The 18,986-nt window shown below is 60.9% G+C and overlaps 1 protein-coding gene across 13 annotated transcripts in view; it reads right to left on the reverse strand.

The window, feature by feature from the left end:
- The window catches only part of PCGF3 (polycomb group ring finger 3), a 50,215-nt gene that overhangs the window by 21,785 nt on the left and 9,444 nt on the right, over positions 1 to 18,986 (reverse strand). For 2 of the 13 annotated variants that reach the window (XM_069594973.1, XM_069594985.1), the window contains exons 2-8: positions 11,506 to 11,647; positions 11,020 to 11,167; positions 7,490 to 7,607; positions 6,540 to 6,636; positions 5,893 to 5,948; positions 1,492 to 1,602; positions 619 to 707 (exon numbers count right to left, since the gene is read on the reverse strand). In XM_069594973.1, coding sequence (XP_069451074.1) covers positions 619 to 707; positions 1,492 to 1,602; positions 5,893 to 5,948; positions 6,540 to 6,636; positions 7,490 to 7,598 — 462 coding nt within the window. In that variant the 5' untranslated portion in view covers positions 7,599 to 7,607; positions 11,020 to 11,167; positions 11,506 to 11,647. Of the gene's footprint in view, positions 1 to 618; positions 708 to 1,491; positions 1,603 to 5,892; positions 5,949 to 6,539; positions 6,637 to 7,489; positions 7,608 to 11,019; positions 11,189 to 11,505; positions 11,648 to 11,938; positions 12,178 to 18,986 lie in introns of all 13 variants that reach the window. The other 11 variants (XM_069594976.1, XM_069594986.1, XM_069594981.1 and 8 more) reach the window with 10 other exon arrangements.

Here is an 18,986-nt window from a genome sequence, read left to right on the forward strand (position 1 = left end):
GTCAGGGGAGAGGCGGCTCCCTTCCTCCCGGCCCTTCCTGTCAGGGAGAGGCGGCCGGCTCCCTTCCTCCCGGCCCTTCCTGTCAGGAAAGCCCGCCGGCTCCCTTCCTCCCGGCCCTTCCTGTCAGGAGAGCCCGCCGGCTCCCTTCCTCCCGGCCCTTCCTGTCAGGAGAGAGGCGGCTCCCTTCCTCCCGGCCCTTCCTGTCAGGAGAGCCCGCCGGCTCCCTTCCTCCCGGCCCTTCCTGTCAGGGGAGAGGCGGCCGGCTCCCTTCCTCCCGGCCCTTCCTGTCAGGAGAGCCCGCCGGCTCCCTTCCTCCCGGCCCTTCCTGTCGCCGGCTCCCTTCCTCCCGGCCCTTCCTGTCAGGGGAGAGGCGGCTCCCTTCCTCCCGGCCCTTCCTGTCAGGAGAGGCGGCCGGCTCCCTTCCTCCCGGCCCTTCCTGTCGCCGGCTCCCTTCCTCCCGGCCCTTCCTGTCAGGAGAGGCGGCCGGCTCCCTTCCTCCCGGCCCTTCCTGTCAGGAGAGCCCGCCGGCTCCCTTCCTCCCGGCCCTTCCTGTCGCCGGCTCCCTTCCTCCCGGCCCTTCCTGTCAGGAGAGCCCCCAGGGCCGGGCCGCGCGCCCACCTGCTCGTCGCTCCGGTGGTAATCACCGTCTTCCTCCTGCTTCTCCTCCGCTGCCTCTTTGTTCGAACTGTCATCCGCTTTGGTTTCTCCTTTCAGCAGAAACAGGAAAGACTGAATCAGAATACCCAAAGTGGTAAACTGTTGCTTCTCCCGACAGAACGCTCACGCGCTGTGAACCCCGCGGTGACAGGAGGCCCGCGCGCCGGTCGGCAGGGCCTCAGTCGCAGCGCTCGCGAGGCTCGCGAGGGGGGTCCTGGGCAGGGTGCCGGCGGCCGGGCACCACCAGGGCGGCCCATCTCAACTCTGCCCAACAGCACGGCTCCCAGGGCTCGTGCTGGTCCCGCACGGCTTTACAAGTCAGGCCTCCAGCTCGGCAAAGACGGGATTCCTGGCCCCCGAGCTGCCTCGGGGCCTCACCCCCGGGCCCCAAGCCTGCAGGTACGCAGCGCCCGCTCCTCTGGGTCAGCAGCCAAGGCCTCCCCTTCTCAGGTGTTCAGAGGCGCACAGAAGAGACCACAGCGCTCAGGCACCTGCGCGGCCCATGGAGCCAAAGGTCTGAAGAAACTTACAATACGTACAGATTCAAAGCACCGTTAATGTTCTGTTAAAGCCAAGGAGAAGCTGGCCTTTCTGCAAGCAAGCAGGCAGACTGGGAGAGGGCCCTGGGGGGCCCGTCGTGCTCACGTGGTCCCATACACCCACCTCCAGGCAGCGCCGGCGTCCCCGCACGTCCCGCTGCGGCCCAGCACGTAAGCCCTGGGACCGGGCGCCTGCCTCGCAGCGGCCCCCGTGCCCGCCAGCGCCGCGCGGGCACTGGTGCCAGCATGCCCGTCAGGAGCCAGCAGGGGCTCGTGCAGGGAGACGGGCACTCACCGTTCCGGTGGGGGTCCAGGTGCTGCTTTGCGGAGCACGCCTCCCCCTTGACATCTCCAGGCACTTCCAGGCCTAACTTGTGGTAGAATTCTCTCTGCTTCCTCATTTCCGCTGTGAAAAGTCAACATGTAACCCTTAATCTTAGGCAGGTGATGGGTTACATTAAAATTCTGCACACAATCACATGAAAAAAGGGCAGGTTTGGATGAAAAGGTCTGAAGGCTGCTACCCACGAGAAATGACGACTTTAGACCGTGCCCCAGGAACTCAGAGCGGCTGCCAGCTGTGTGGCCCGGGCCCCGTGAGTGTAGGTGCCACTGGCTCCCCCAGGACAGGCCTCCAGCTGTGCCTGAGCCGCCCCCCACCGGGGAGGGGTCTCCACTGGATGGAGGCGGGCAGCACACAGCCTCCTGCCCGGCGGCCTCAGACATGAGTGGGGCCGGGCGGCGAGAGGACAGCTGTCCAGGCTGAGTCCTCGCACGCCCCTGGGAAGGGCAGACTCTCTGACACAGGCGGCTACTGAGGGGCGGGTCACACCCAGGTAACAAAGCGGCAGCCGCTGCTCAGGGCCATGTGGCAGGGAGCAAAGGCAATCTAACCCAGACCAGTAACCGCAAGGTGCACTGCGGAAAAGACCTACGGGCCGGTGACCCAGTAGAGCTCAAGTCACTATACGTCTCTCTCCCTAAATACCACAAGCTCTGTGAGGGCCAGGAGCATGCCCTGGTCACGTCCTAAACCCAGGCAGATGCTGCAAAACACCTGACTGTGCAGGAAAAAAACGAACGTGTGAGGCAGCGGGCTAAGACGGAAGCAGGGAGGCCCCTCAGAACTGACTGACACGTGAGGGCCAGCGCAGAGCTGGGGGACACTGGAACCAAACACACAAAACCCAATTTGCACCGTGTTTTGGTAATACTCACAATATCTTAAACTTTTTCATTGTCATAATATTTGTTACGACAGCTGTGATCAGGACTTTGCTGTTATCATTTTAGTTTTTTTCGGTTTGTGTTTTTAGCTAAGAGATGTACACCACTTTCTGGCCATAATGCTGTCGTACACTCAGTAGCCCACAGCATAATGTGAACATAACTTTTACATGCATTGGGAAACCAAAAGGTTGATGTGATTCACCCTACTGCGATGCTTGCTTTATCGCAATGGTCTGAAGCTGAACCTGCGGTATTTCTGAGGTCTGTCTGTACCTAGTTTTAATTCCTATTTAATTTTTACCTATCTAAATGAAAAAGAATTGAAAATAACAAGACTTGATGTCAGATACACACAGGTATAGAAACGTCTATTGAGATAAATTTTCAGGAAGGTTGTTGTTCAGTAGCTAACCTGTGTCCAACTGTTTATGACCCCACGGACTGCAGCCTGCGGGCTTCCCATCCTTCACTACCTCCTGGAGCTTGCTCAAACTCATGTCCATTGAGTCGGTGATGGCATCCAACCATCTCATCCTCTGTCACCCCCTTCTCCTCCTGCCCTCAACATTTCCCAGAATCAAGGTAACTTACATAAACTGCTAGTAATGTATCCCAAAGAAATAATCAGGTACGTGCCTAAGGAGATAAAGCCTATTTCCAACACTGAAGTATCAGAAACCACCTGCATGCTTAGCACCGGATAATGTGGGCTGGGCCAATCAGAAGCATGCCTCCCTGCCAGCCTCCTCCTGTGCAGCAGACATGTCCAGATGGGACCGTAGAGCCTCAGAACCCCGCTCAACAGCACACGTGAGACACCACCACCCCTCCCAATCGCGGGAGCACAAGAGAAATCTAACCTAACTGCTGTGCTGGGACGCATGCAGCGACACATGCGGGGACACACGCAAGGACACATGCTGGTGACACGCAGGGACACACACAGGGACATACACCAGAGACACACGCAGGGACACGCACCGGTAACGCGCAGGGATACACGCTGGAACACACGCAGGGATACATGCAGCGACACACGCAGGGACACACGCTGAAACACACGCAGGGATACATGCAGCGACACACGCAGGGACACACGCTGAAACACACGCAGGGACACATGCGGGGACACACGCCAGTGACACACGTGGGGACACGCGGGGACACACGCAGGGACACACGCAGGGACATACACCAGAGACACACGCAGGGACACATGCTGAAACACATGCGGGGACACACGCCAGTGACACACGCGGGGACACATGCAGGGATACACGCAGCGACACACGCAGGGACACACGCTGAAACACACACAGGGACACACGCAGGGACACATGTGGGGACACACTGGTGACACGCAGGGACACACACCAGAGACACACACAGGGACACGCACCGGTAACACACGCAGGGATACATGCTGGAACACACGCAGGGACACACGCTGGTGACACGCAGGGACACACACAGGGACATACACCAGAGACACACGCAGGGACACGCACCGGTAACACATGCAGGTGACACACGCTGAAACACGCAGGGACACACGCAGGGACATACGCCGGAGACACATGCAGGGACACACGCGGGAACACATGCTGGGACACGTGCAGGGACACACGTGGGGACACATGCAGGGACACACGCCGGTGACACACGCAGGGACACACGTGGGGACACATGCAGGGACACATGCTGGTGACACACAGGGACACACACCGGTAACACGCAGGGACACACACTGGGACACACGCAGGTGACACGCAGGGACACATGCAGGGACACACGCTGGGACACACGGCGGTGACACACGCAGGGACACACACCAGTGACATGCAAGGACACATGCAGGGACACAGCGGTGACATGCAGGGACACACGTCGGTGACACACGCAGGGACACACGCTGGTGACATGCAGGGACACATGCAGGGACATGCCGGTGACATGCAAGGACACATGCAGGGACACACGCTGGTGACATGCAGGGACACACACAGGGACACACACCAGTGACATGCAAGGACACATGCTGGGACACACCCTAGGACAGACTCTGGGACACACGCTGGGACACACGCTGAGAAACTGGGGCTCATGAGCTGCAGGCTCCGCGGGACCACACCCGTGAAGTCCTGTGGACTGTCCCACCTGGGAGGGGCCTCTCCATCCCACCCGCACACGGGAAGCTGGGGACCAAGGGCCTGGGATCAGCCAAACCGTGAGAGATAGGACGGCCACGCCCACGAGCTCCTGACGCTGACACGGAGTCAGCACCACCCTCCCAGCTTACAGAGGTGCTGCTTCAAGGAGACTCCTCTTTGGGGAACAAATGGCAACATCTCTAGATGAAACGACAGGGAGGAGGGCCAAGCCGGCAGCTCTGGACTCCAGGTCGTAACCACACCGGGTGCTTTATGAGACCTTAGCATGTTTAAGACACCCAAGAATACTTTTTAACACTATCAGTATTTTAATTTCATGTATTCTTTGCCTTTCCCCAGCACTAGAAAAGAAAGTGTTAGTTGCTCAGTCATGTCCAACTCTTTGTGACCTTATGGACTGCAGCTGCCAGGCTCCTCTGTCCATGGGATTCTCCAGGCAAGAACACTGGAGTGGGTGGCCATCCCCTTCTCCAGGCGACCTTCCTGATCCAGGGATCGGAACCGGGTCTCCTGCATTGCAGGCAGATTCCTTACCATCTGAGGCACCATGGAAGTAGAAAACCCTTCAAATATCAAAAGATGACAGTTTCTAAAAATATTTACTCAGAAAACTTTAGTTCTTTCCTGAATGAATTCTGCGAACAGTGGAAGAAGACTCTAACGGTATTGCTTCCTAAGTTGTGTCTTAAAAGTCAGATGTGACATCTACTGAGCTAACAGAGTAAGCCTGTTCTTTAAATTATAACCTTCTGAAACACAATGGTGAGAAAGCACTCCCTAATGAACCGCTGCCTCGTATCTGGAAAGAAAGCTAGGTTTTATCAGCTGGCACCGCCCCACCAGCCAGCACCCACTCTAAGTGGACCACCCTTCGCCAAGGACAGGATGGTCTCAAGGCTCAGAACTGTGGAGAGAACATCCATTCCCACTCTCAGGGCACTGGTACCACACAGTATTTCAAGTCTCGTAAGACTGACTTAAAGCTTGTATTTAACGTTTAAATCCTGTTAAACTTGGCTGACACAGGGCTCCTGGCTTCACCTCTGGGCGGCACAAGCAGGAGGCGCCCCCTGCTCTGCACCTCCGGGCCTGGCCAGGGCTGCACACATGCCGGGCACTGGGTGCCCCCCAAACGCAGAGAGACGCGTGAGCGAGGGTGGACGAGATGAGCGAGCAGATGGCAGGGAGCTCAGGACAGGCCAAGCAAGACGTCCAAAGCCAGGACCCCCAAGCGAAAAGGCCCTTGGAGGCCCTACTGAGGACACGGGGGTCCAGGGGGAGGTTCTGACACTTACCCTCTTGGAGGCCTGGGACCAATTTGTAAACAATATCCTGCATGGTTCTGTCATGACTGGCAAAAGAACAGAACAGGTGGGTTAGCCAGAAACGTCAGTCCTCTAATTCTCAAACCTTTTCCATGTAACAATAACACACTCCACAATCACAAACTGGAACTCCAGTTGAATTCTGCTTCTAGTTTGCACTCATAGAATGTCTGTGCCAGCAAGACTGACACCGGGTCCAAGCTGACACACCAGAGTGCGGACTCCAGATGCTGAGAACACTCAGAGAAGGACACAGGCAGGGCCCGCTGGCGACCAGCGCCCCCACCCGCTGGCTTCTCAAGCCCTGCAAGGGATCAGGCAGTCTCGGGCTGTGGCAGACCAGGGGGGCTTTCTCAAATGTCCCTGAGCAGGACCTGTGCAAGGAGCACCTCTCCCATCTGGACACTCCTGTTGATGTGAACGTGTGGAACACACACACACACACACCCCAGAGCCAGCCTCCAGCACCCACGACATCCTCTGCACCTCCTACTCCCTGACCCCCCGCCTTCTCCTAAAGCTCTGTGGAGCCGCAAGCACAGGACGGGGGAGGAATGGGCCCGACACGCCTCCTGCAGAGCCCCCCCCCGGCGCGGCCCCCGCCCCGAGGTGCTCACCCTATGTACTGCAGGGGGTGGCTCTGGTGGATGACGATCCTGCATGTGGGGCAGGTGTTGTTCTCCTCCAGGTACTTCACCAGGCAGCTGCGGCAGACTGCGGGGGGGTGGGTGTCAGCAGTGGGCAGGGGCCCTCCTCCCGCGGGCCCCCTGCCCCGGGCCAGGCCCACCACCTGGGCCCACCTCCCACGGAGGACACAGACCGGAGGGGGAAGGCGCCCTCATGCCCATCACGGGGCGCCCGTCACAGCAGCGAACAGGTAAATTCTACGTTAGCCTAAGAGAGCACCAGAACTTCTCTGCGTGACCAAATGGGATAAGATTCAGTGAATGTAACATAAAGCACTGTAAGCCAGTATCTAAAATACAATTACCTTTAAAATAAAATTTTTATCAAAACTGGCAAGCATCTTCTAAAGTGAGAAATACAAGATCAAAGATCCTCACTGTCAGAGGATTCGCTTAACCTTAGGAAGTGCCCTCAGCACCCTGGGCCAGCCCTCCAGGACCCAGCCTGCCGGTAAAGACTGGCGGGGCGGGGGGAGAGGGGCGGCGCTTGAAGGAGGAGGACACCCAAGTTCAGCACCAGCTGCAAGCTAAAGCCTGCAACAGGCCAGCGGCCGTGGTGGGCAGGGAGCACAAGGTTTAAGGAATTCGTTTGCAAATGGCAAAAATAAACACTCTGGGCCACTAGAGGCCGATATTCTGCCACACCACATGTAACCCTTTAGCTGTTACATGCAAATAACTAAGTTTTCCTAGCATTTATTTAGCTTTCTCAAATGATGCCTCTTATACTGAAATTACCCCCAGTGTTTTAACTTCAGATAACTTTTCTCATTTATCTTCAGGCTCTCCTTTATCTCTGCGGCCAGGTCTCGCTCTGTGCTTGAGTAAACGCTCTGGGGAAAGAAGCCCAAGTGTTAGAGGACGGAACACTCTGCACGCACATGTGTGCAGACACTCGGTCACCGTGGTCGCGTCGATGAGGTATCCCCCACACAGGCGGCAGGTGATGTGGGCGTTTATGTCCCAGAGTTTAATCTTTCTGGTCAGCATCTTTGGCTTCTGCAACAGAAAAAAGCATATTAACCAAAGTATGGTGTAGTCTGACGTTTCATCAAAGGTTCAGGTTCAACGTAAATCCAGCTCCAGTGTGGCCAGGAGGAGCTCAGCATGAGGAGGGCTGAGGACAGGGCCCCCCTACCCCGGTTCCCGCCAGGCCAGGTCCCGCCTCCCACTCCCACCAGGCCAGGTCCCCGCAACCCCGGCTCCCACCAGGTCAGGTACCCCCCGCCCCCAACCCTACCAGGCCAGGTCCCCACCCCCCCGCCCCCACCAGACCAGGTCCCCCCGCCCCCCGCTCCCACCAGGCCAGGTCCCCCCCCGACTGGCTCCCACCAGGCCAGGCCCCGCCCCCCGCTCCCACCAGGCCAGGCCCCGCCCCTGCTCCCACCAGGCCAGGCCCCGCCCCCCGCTCCCACGTGGCCAGGCCCCGCCCCCCGCTCCCACGTGGCCAGGCCCCGCCCCCGCTCCCACGTGGCCAGGCCCCGCCCCCGCTCCCACGTGGCCAGGCCCCGCCCCCGCTCCCACGTGGCCAGGCCCCGCCCCCCGCTCCCACGAGGCCAGGCCCCGCCCCCCGCTCCCACGAGGCCAGGCCCCGCCCCCCGCTCCCACGAGGCCAGGACCGCCCCCTGCAAGCCTGCTTCCGCCACGAGACAGGCAGTCGCCCCCAGTGGGCCAGGTCGCCCCTCCAGGGGCCGCACCAGGCCGCACACGTGCTCCTCCCCTCCTTCCAGGCCGCCCGACCGCTCCTCCTGCTCAGAACCCGTGAGGTCAGCTGGTGAGGTGGCGCAGAAGAGGTTTCTGGAGCTGCGGGAGGGGAGGCCAGGGAGCTGGCGGGCTGTGCTGGGCAGGACAGGGTCCGTCTGGAGCTCTGGCTCCTCCGATAAGATGACACAGGTGAGCAGTCGGGGCCCGTGCCCCACCCAAGGAAGCACAGCATCCCAAGCCCAGACGTGTGTGACCGTGTCGGAGTGAGGACGCGCCGCCCCACCCCAGTGCCGCAGCGGCTCTGACTGGCTCCGCTCTCAGACCGCAGGCTCACGAGGGCAGGGTCGGTCATCACCGCCCTAACAGCAGGCTGCGCGGGAGAAACAGCCCTGAAGAGCTATGTCCTCCCCAAACCTGTGTGTCACCTCACAGAGCAAAAGCCTCCTGAGACGGGATCCCCCCTGGGATCCCCAGGTGACCGTGTTGCCACAGGGCCCTCTGGGGCGCAGGAGGCTCAGAGGAGATGTGGGAGGAGCCGCCTGCAGGCTGTGAGTGGGAAGCGGCTTCCAGGAGCGGGAAGCTCTGAGACGAGCAGCGCCGCCCACACCTGGACTGCAGCCCTGGACACCCAGGCAGTAGCACCAGCCAGTCTGAGACCCTGAGGCTTCACTCAGCCGCCAGCTTCCGGGACACTCGCTGTGGTTCGAGCAGGACACTCATCTGGATGCTATGCTGCGCAGGGGGCAAGGAGCTTCCACAACCAGGATCGCTGACAACTCTCCCCAGAGGCAGAAACGCCCTGGGAGATGGAGGCCAAGGCCCAGGAGGCCCATGGCAGCCTTGGGCACTGAGCTGGCCTGGCACAGCGAGGCCTCACCTGCAGACGAGAGCACACGGCCCCTGGCTCCCGTGCAGACGTTCCCGGCTCAGCGCTGCCTGAGGCCAGGCAGAGGGAAGGAGACAGCTGGGCGGGCAGATGAGGCCACACTGGACCCCGGGGAGGCCCCGATCAGACTAAACCGTCACCTTACACCAAGCCCAGAAGCAACCATCGACACAGCCTGAGGCACCGGGCACAGGCCACCTGGAAACACGAGGGCCGCTGCGCCAGCAAGGACGCCCATGACTGTCACAGCACGTAGGGCAGGAGGCTCGCAGGCGAGAGCCAGCACGGGGTCCCCACCAGCGCGCCCTCTCCCGCAGCCCCGAGTGGTTCCGAGCTGTCAGGAGAGACGAGGGTCATTCCCACAGGGGCTCCGCGGGCCCCGGGAAGCAAACCGAAGTCTGAGGGGGGAGGCACTCGGTGTCACAGTCACCAGGTGCTGAGCGGAGCCTGCCTGAGTGCTCGGACCTGCTGAGACCAGCTCCATGAAGAAGGGCCTGTGCGCCCCGTGTGGCTGGAAGAAACGGGTGGTAACGCAAGGTGGGAGGAACCAGATTTGTTGCCCAGCAAAGCGAAGCAGAGACAGGAAGGCCGACTGAGAACTCCGCTGGACGCCGGGGCCCGGGGTGCAGTCTACCACCTGCCTGACCAAACCCAGCACAGCACTCTGACTCACTGGGCACTGTTCACACGCCCGACAGGTTCACACTTGCCCCCAGCCCGACAGCCAGGCCAAAACCGGCTCCAAATCACACAGACCAGGGTCAAGGTCGGCGTGAACTCATCTTTAGCGGCAGCAGGCAAACAGATACAGACGGGTGCGCACGAATGTGGACACACCCACTCACTCTACAGACGTGTGCACAAGTGTGGACACACCCATACTACAGACGTGTGTGTGTGTGTGCACGCCCACTCTACAGACGTAAGTGCACGAGTGTGGGCGCACAAACTTTACAGACGTGTGCACGAGTGTGGACACACCCACTACAGACGTGTGTGCACGTGCGGACACGCCCACTCTACAGATACGTGTGCATGAGTGTGGACATGCCTAATTGCTCTACACGCCTACTTTACAGACGTGTGAGCACGAGTGTGGGCGTGCCCAGTTTACAGACGTGTGCATGTGTGGACACGCCCACTCGCCCTCAGCTCCGCCCCCCCGGGAGTGACCTCGGCGGGGCAGCCCTGGCCCTAGGGCCCACACTAGGGCCCCTGAGCCGGTGCCCCTGGACGCTCTGCCGGCCCTGGGTGGGCGAGGAGCTGATGGACCTGTGCTTACAGCCGGGACAGCAACCATCACTGCTGGTGGCCAGTGGAGTGCTGCCGGAGCCTGTGAGGCCACGCGGACAGACAGGCAGGGAAGGGGCGCACTTCCTCACAGAACGTGAGCTGGTAAACGGAAGGCAGGCTGGCAGCGAGGGTCTCCACCCAAGGACAACTGCAGGAGCACTGGCTCAGGAAGCCTCAGTGGGGGTCAGCGGGGGAAGACTCCACCGAGGAAGAGAGGGTGCGTGAAGTCTCCAAACACTCAGCAGCCCCCGAGGAGGGCAGGATCCTCAGGAAGAAAGCCCTGTGTGTCCCCGAAGGCGTGACGGGTGACACCCCGGCGAGGACCCCACTGCAGGGGCGTCCCTGGCATCAGGTCTGACAGGCCCCTACCAGAGCCTGAGCCCCACGAGGGGCCCGGCCTCCAGCTCTGCCCCTGCGGCCCCCCACGCCAGTCAGGTGCGTGACCAGCCACACTCCCGAGCAGCCAACGCCCGCTGTCGCCCCACCTCGGCCAGGACCCGGGGGCCTGCGCAGGAAGCCCGTGCCCACCTCCTCGAGGCCGTTGTCCCTCCCGCTGCCTCTGCATCGGCTGGTGCGCCTACGGGTGCGCCGCGCTCACGCCTTGTCCACCGCGCCCTCCGTGCTGTGGCTCCTCACGTCTGCGCCTTCCTTGCGTCTCTTGCGGTGTTTCCATCTTCTAGCATAGAAATGGCACCTGCTGTTCAAGGTCACGTCACTTATGCGACGTACGCAGCCCTGCAGTTACGTTTCTGGCAGAAGCTATGAAGAGCCCCATAGAGCAGACAGCAAAACGGAGCTGATCAGAAATATTGATCAGAAAAAACTGGAATGTATGTGAGTAACTGTGTTCGAACCTGCTCTGGAGCCGTCAGAGATGAAATTTTAAAGGAGCTACAAGGCACTGACTTTTTCTACGGCTACAATAGAGTAAGTGGAAAACAAAGTGTAACTCGAGGTTAGCTTAATCAACTCACACGCACTGAACACAAAGGCTCAGAGCTCACGCAGCGTTACCTGCACACAGGGCCAGGTCTTCTGCTACATTCTGAGGCCTGTGGAGACACAGGGATGGGGTGTCACCCACGCGCGCCGTTCCACGGAGCCTGGCCCCGCACAGGCAGCTTCAGCGGCTCAGGCCAACAGGTCTCTCCTTTACCTGCTCGGAGCAACAAAAAGAAAAGCAAGCTTGGTGGATGGTCCAGCACCGCAGGAACCACGGAGACACGGGCAGGCCCCGGCAGGAGCCTGGTGGCTCGAGGCCCGGGGGCTGGTGGTGGTGGGGAGGCCAGGGACAGCTGGGGCTGCCCCACGTGCCCGGGGGCCCAGAGACGCTCCCGGGGAGGCGGTGGGCTTTGGGTGACCTGGCGGGAGGCTGGGAGAGCAGCCATGTGACTCCTCGGCTGCTTTCGCAGTTCCCGCCCCGGAAGGTGTCCCCAGGGCGGCTCACCTGGGGAAGCCACACGAGGATGCCCACAGGCTCCGCGCGGGTTCTGGGTCACCGCAGGGGACAGACATGCCAACGGGCACGTGTGTGTGCGGACAGTGGCGCCAGGCCCATGGACAGCGAGCACAGTGGGGGCTGGGGCAAGCGGCAGCAGAGAAGCAGGCAACCAGGCCCTGCAGGACTCAGCCACCGTCGGGGAGATGGAGCTGAAGGGCCAGGAGGCCGGAGTCGTTCCCGGAGCTCTGGGGGGAGGCAGGGAGGGGGCCTGCACTTAGCGTCGCTTAGACGCGGCCAGTGACACAGGCGCGGACGCTGCACGTGTGACCTCAGAGGTCAGTGGGCAAGGGACACAGATCCCCAGAGCCGACATTCTCGAGAAGGTGGACAGTAAGTGATAAATGCCACGAGCAGGCACACCGTTCAGACACCGCAGGTGACAAACAGGACAAGCCAGAGCAGCGGAGGAGGCCGGGAGAGCGGGGGCCCAGAGCACCTCCCTGCAGTCACCTCTGAGCAACATTAGAACGTCAGGAATACCTTCCCGCTAACAGAGTTGAAGACGCCTAAGGAATTTGACAAGTTGCTTGAAAACAGCCCGCCAGAACTGAGGTGAATGGAAACAGCATTGAGAGCTCTGGACCCCTAAGGACGCTGAGCCAGGCGGGTTCCGCCAAACCTGCGAGCGGCAGCCTGCCCCAGACAGACCCGCCCGAGCACACAGCGGGCGGTGTTCCCAACTGGGGGTGAGGCTGCACAGCACAGGCCAGGGCCCTGGGGGGCACAGGCCACCGGCAGCAGCAGCATCGCCTGCAGAGTGTGGAGGGGCGCCCTGGGACCCGAGGGGCTCCGTGTAAGTAGCGAATGCCATCCGTGACAAAAGCTGAAAGGCGTGAGATGCTAAGATCTCCCCAGAGACACACACTCTCGGCAAATTAAGAGCAGAAGGAACTTCCCCACCGGGACAAAGCTCTCCATCTAAGCGACACTAACACGTCCATCCACTGGAAGGTTCATGTCTGACTGCAGAGCTCTCTTCCCAGCAGCCGCCTGTGGGGAGCAGCTGCAGCTGTGTGTCTCCTGCACGCAGCGGCAACCCGAGGTCAGCGCCAGCAGGATGCGTGACCGGACAGGTGCTCCAAGACAGCAACTGCACCATGAAACTGGGCCCTTCAGTGCGGTAAACACCACCCTAGAAAGCGTACTTTACCAAAAAACCCACTGAACACAAGCATCGCTCCTCGTGGTGAGAACTCTCCCTTATCCCAGGCATCTCCTGACAAGCATCCCCTAACAGCCGACTCCAGGCGGATGGAGACCAGACGTGTGAGGCACCACGCGAGCTGGGGAGGACACACGCGCTCTGCCTGGCCGACCCCAGCTCTGCTGTCCCGCCGGGCAGCTCCGCCGCAGCGCACAGGCCCCTGCCCCGACCCCGTCTTGCTGACACCTCCTGAGTCCGCTGTGTCAGGGTGTCCTGAATGGCAGATACAGGGCCTTGTCTGTGTGCTGCTGCTGCTGAGTCACTTCAGTCGTGTCCGACTCTGTGCGACCCCACAGACGGCAGCCCACCAGGCTCCCCCGTCCCTGGGATTCTCCAGGCAAGAACACTGGAGTGGGTTGCCATCGCCTTCTCCGATATGTGTGTACACAAGATCTTTAATTTTATAAAATGAAACCAAACAGCAGTGCAACACTTCAGGCCGTCGGTTGCCCCTCCTCGAGCCAGAGGCCCCGGGGCGCCGTCCTCTGGCCCCATGACCCTCGACACCGGCGCTGTCCGCTGGACTGTCCCGTGCGGAGGCAGCGTGGCCGGGGCACTGGCTCGTATCGCTCCCAGGCCGACCGCTGAGGCTCGGCAGGGAGAGGCCAGTGGGGACGGCCGTGGCTGGCGCCTGGGAACCTGGCTGGTGACAGTTTCCACCAGTGACTTAAAGCTTCCCTGAAAGCTCAGCGGGGTCCTCGGGAGCTGAGGGCCTGCCAAGCAGGTGCCTCCGTGAGAGCCCGTGGGCCCTGGTCTCTGGGGCGACAGCCCTTCCCATCGCTGAGCACGTCCATCCTGACTACTTGGGGAGAGGGCTCTGGACGTGGTGCTGGGTCCCCTAAGGCTCGTCCCATCTGCCGCTTCCTTCACAGATTCTGCTGTGACCTCTGGCTGAAGTAACCCACAGCCCTGCACCTGAGGAGTCCATCCGTGTGTCTGCACACCTGGGGCACACCCCTCAGCCTCTCAACGCCCCGGGCCGAGCCTCTACGTGTCTGCCCAGACAAGCCCGTCCAGGCTGGAGACAGTGGCTGAGGCCTGGCTGCCCCCGGGGCCCTGATCCTGCTGTGGCCTCGTCCCCTCGGCTGCTCCCCCGGGGCACGGCGGCACCTCTACCCCCTTCCCTGGGCTCCAGGCTGATCCAGGCCCCACCCTCCTGCTTCTCAAGGGCTCTCACGGTCCCAGCAAGCCCTTCTCCTCTGGAACCTTCCACACCTCCCCCCTGACAGAACCTGCCTCCACAGGACACCCCACCCCATGACTCAGTCACCCCCCGCCCAGGCTTCTGTCCTCTATTCCACAAAGTCCCGGTGACAAGGACATCACCAGCCCCCCAGGAAACAAGGCCACTGCTCACCTGCAGCCACTGACCCCTCCCATACGGCCCCTGCCTCCGGGGGAAGCAGCAGGGGCCAGACACCGGCCTCAGCCCCGGACGCTGCGGAAGGGCCAGGCCAGAACTCAGCAGCGTTCACTCCTGCACACAGAGGCCCTTCTGACCATGCACCTCGGACCACTGCCTTGTCCAGGCCTGGCCACCCGTCTGCAACACCCCGGACGCCACAGCCCCACTGATACACCTGTGTGACACACCTGTCCCCTTTCCTCCTCCAGGAACACACGCCAGGCTTGCTGTGCGGCAGGAAAGCAGTAAGCACAGCCACCAGCCACAGCTTGGAGCTCCTCACTGAATGCGGTTCAGGAGAAAGCCCTGCTAGTCCTAACCGGCAGCGCTCGTCGCGGCTCCCGGCACGCCAGGCACACCCCCTGGCCGCACTTCCACTGACACCGCGCACACACACACACACACACACAGCCTCGCGCTCACTTCCGCCTGACACTGCGCGCACACACACACACACACACTCTCCTGCTCACTTCCGCCTGACACCGCACACACACACACACACACAGCCTCGCGCTCACTTCCGCCTGACACTGCGCGCACACACACACACACACACTCTCCTGCTCACTTCCGCCTGACACTGCACACACACACACACACACACACACAGCCTCGCGCTCACTTCCGCCTGACACTGCGCGCGCACACACACACACACACTCTCCTGCTCACTTCCGCCTGACACTGCACACACACACACTCCTGCTCACTTCCGCCTGACACCGCACACACACACACTCTCCTGCTCACTTCCGCCTGACACTGCACACACACACACTCCTGCTCACTTCCGCCTGACACCGCACACACACACACTCTCCTGCTCACTTCCGCCTGACACCGCACACACACACACACACACACACACAGCCTCGCGCTCACTTCCGCCTGACACTGCGCGCGCACACACACACACACACTCTCCTGCTCACTTCCGCCTGACACTGCACACACACACACACTCCTGCTCACTTCCGCCTGACACCGCACACACACACACACACTCCTGCTCACTTCCGCCTGACACCGCACACACACACACACACACACACACACACACAGCCTCGCGCTCACTTCCGCCTGACACTGTGCGCGCACACACACACACACACACTCTCCTGCTCACTTCCGCCTGACACTGCACACACACACACACACTCCTGCTCACTTCCGCCTGACACCGCACACACACACACACACTCCTGCTCACTTCCGCCTGACACCGCACACACACACACTCCTGCTCACTTCCGCCTGACACCGCACACACACACACACTCCTGCTCACTTCCGCCTGACACTGCACACACACACACACACACACTACTGCTCACTTCCGCCTGACACTGCACACACACACACACACTCCTGCTCACTTCCGCCTGACACTGCACACACACACACACACACTCCTGCTCACTTCCGCCTGACACTGCACACACACACACACTCCTGCTCACTTCCGCCTGACACCGCACACACACACACACTCCTGCTCACTTCCGCCTGACACCGCACACACACACACACACACTCCTGCTCACTTCCGCCTGACACCGCACACACACACACACTCCTGCTCACTTCCGCCTGACACTGCACACACACACACACACACTCCTGCTCACTTCCGCCTGACACTGCACACACACACACACACACTCCTGCTCACTTCCGCCTGACACTGCACACACACACACACACTCCTGCTCACTTCCGCCTGACACTGCACACACACACACACTCCTGCTCACTTCCGCCTGACACTGCACACACACACACACACTCCTGCTCACTTCCGCCTGACACTGCACACACACACACTCCTGCTCACTTCCGCCTGACACTGCACACACACACACTCCTGCTCACTTCCGCCTGACACTGCACACACACACACACTCCTGCTCACTTCCGCCTGACACTGCACACACACACACACACTCCTGCTCACTTCCGCCTGACACTGCACACACACACACACACTCCTGCTCACTTCCGCCTGACACTGCACACACACACACACACTCCTGCTCACTTCCGCCTGACACCGCACACACACACCCTCACCCTCACGTCCGCCTGACACTGCACACACACACAGCCTCACCCTCACGTCCACCTGACACTGCACACACACACACAGCCTCATCCACACTCACAGGCACCCTCAGACCTTCTTGGCTGCGAGGATGCCTCCCCACACCAGTGCCAAGACAAGCACAGTCCGGGCTCTCTGACTGTGGCTGTGGCCGGGTGTGACCAGGGGCCTCCCATGGCTTCTCCTGGAGGCTCTGGCCACAGCCAGTCCCCGCTCCCTGCCCTCAGGACCCCGGAGAAAGAACCACCTCCCCATACAAGCCCACCCTGGTCATGCTGCCTTCTACTGACATACCTTATGAGAACCTTACTGTTTTTTAATTTATTTTGCAGTTAGCGCTGCTAAGCTTTACTTTCCTAGGAAACTGGTCATCAAATTTATTGTCACAGAATTGCTCAGAGTAGCCTGAAAATGTATTAAACAGCTTCCCTGGGAAATGTCTGACAAGTGACGCATACTTTAAAGGGCCCCGGGGGGCCCTGGTTCTGGACGCTGTGTAGACAGGGCCAGGCAGCCTCCTGAGACTCACCGAGCAGCCACATGGATGGGCAGCTCACCCTTTCTGTTGTGAGTGGCGCCCACCCCGACTCTCAGCCCCCTTGCCCACAGACACCTGCCCTTGTCCCTCAGGGCTGTGGGACCGAGGGTGCCGTGAGCAGCAGCGGCCACAGCTCTGTGTGGATGGCCCGCTGGGGAAACATCCACTGAGGACGTCACCTGTGCCCGCTTGCCCCGTCCGAGCCTCCATTGCGCTGGGGGGCTAGTCTTCCGCCCCTTCACTTCATCCTCATCCCAACACCAGAGCCCCCACCAGCCTCTGTGCCCACGGGCCTTCCCTGGACATCACTGTGGCTCCCAAATGGACGGCAGAGCCACCAAAACACCCCCAACCACGTGTACCACCAATTCTTTCTCCACAGGCACGCCTGACCACCTCAGAGAAACCAATCGCAGGAGCCCGACTGTGGATGAGCCAAGCCCTCCCCACGCTCCCCATCAGGCTCCCTGTTCACGCCAGGGCCTCCATCCGCGTCAGGGCCCATCCGTGTCCAGCTCTGTCCCCAGTGGCCTCGCCCCCCTCTCAGCTGTGTGCATGCCCGGCAGTCCACCCTCAAAGGGCCATCAGGAGCAGCGCGGCTCGGGGACGGGCCACCCACGCTCGAGGCCGAGCCCGTTCGCTGTCTCGTGCCCCGCTGTCGGCTTCCCAAGGCTGTGCCCTGCGACCCCACAGGGGTGTGCTCCTCACCACAGCACGCCACGTCCAGCAGGGAGCCCGCCCCAGAGCCGGTGTCCAGCCAGCCTGAGATACTCCTGACGCCCTCTAGGAACTCCAGGAAACCTATCCATTTATCTTCACGCAGAGCTGACGAAGTGTGGCCCCTGCTCCCTGCACATGCCCTCTTCTTTTTTTTTTTTTTTTTTTCATCCATACATGACTACTGGAAACATGCCCTCTTCTGAACAGCCACGCCAAGCGGAGCCCTATGCTCAGCTCCCACCCCTCCGCCTGGGGGAGCAGGCCAGGCCGCCCGCACCGAGTCCCCAGCACGTGCCTGGGAAAAGCCCTGCTCTGTCGGGCCCCCCAAGGCCTTCTCCCCACGGCTGGCCTGTCCATGCCGGGCCCCAGTGACCTCACTCACACAGCTGTCACCAGGCAAGCGCGTGTCAGGTCATGGGACCCAAACGCTGTCTGGTGGCAGCAAGGCGTCTGCGGGAGTCCCGTAGGACGGCTGGCCCAGGGCTGCGTACTCACAGCAGCCCTGCTCGCCCAGGTCGTCCACGCTGGCTGCGCCCCCCTCAGTGCCGCTCGGGGGACCTCCACTGTGAAGTCCTGCGAAGCTCAGGGAGCTCCACAGCCCCGCGGGCCCCTGCAGTTGTAGGACACTCTCCCTGCAGTCCCGCCTGGGGTCCTTGCAGGACTGCAATCTCAGCCGGAATATTCCTGCTCCAGGGCCCACGTGCTGGCTCACTCCCAGCAAGTCTTGTCTTGAGCATCCCCTCCCCAGTAAGCTCTTCGAGACCATCCTAAGATCTACACCCACACGAATGACTCCGAGCCTTCCCCCTCCAACCCTCAACTGACCACTTTGTTATTACTCACACCTAGATTACACTGTCAGGCACGCGACCGGGAACGCTGAAAATTCGACAGACAGGCTGTATGATAAAACTGAGAAAATCTGTCCGAAGGGTAGAAAAGACGGGATATAGAAGGACGTCATGTCCGACCAACAGGTGCTCCAGAAAAGGGGAGCAGACGGGAAGCTCCGACAGTCTGGAG

This window comes from Ovis canadensis, chromosome 6, assembly GCF_042477335.2.
Source record: "Ovis canadensis isolate MfBH-ARS-UI-01 breed Bighorn chromosome 6, ARS-UI_OviCan_v2, whole genome shotgun sequence".
Classification (NCBI taxonomy): Eukaryota; Metazoa; Chordata; class Mammalia; order Artiodactyla; family Bovidae; genus Ovis; species Ovis canadensis.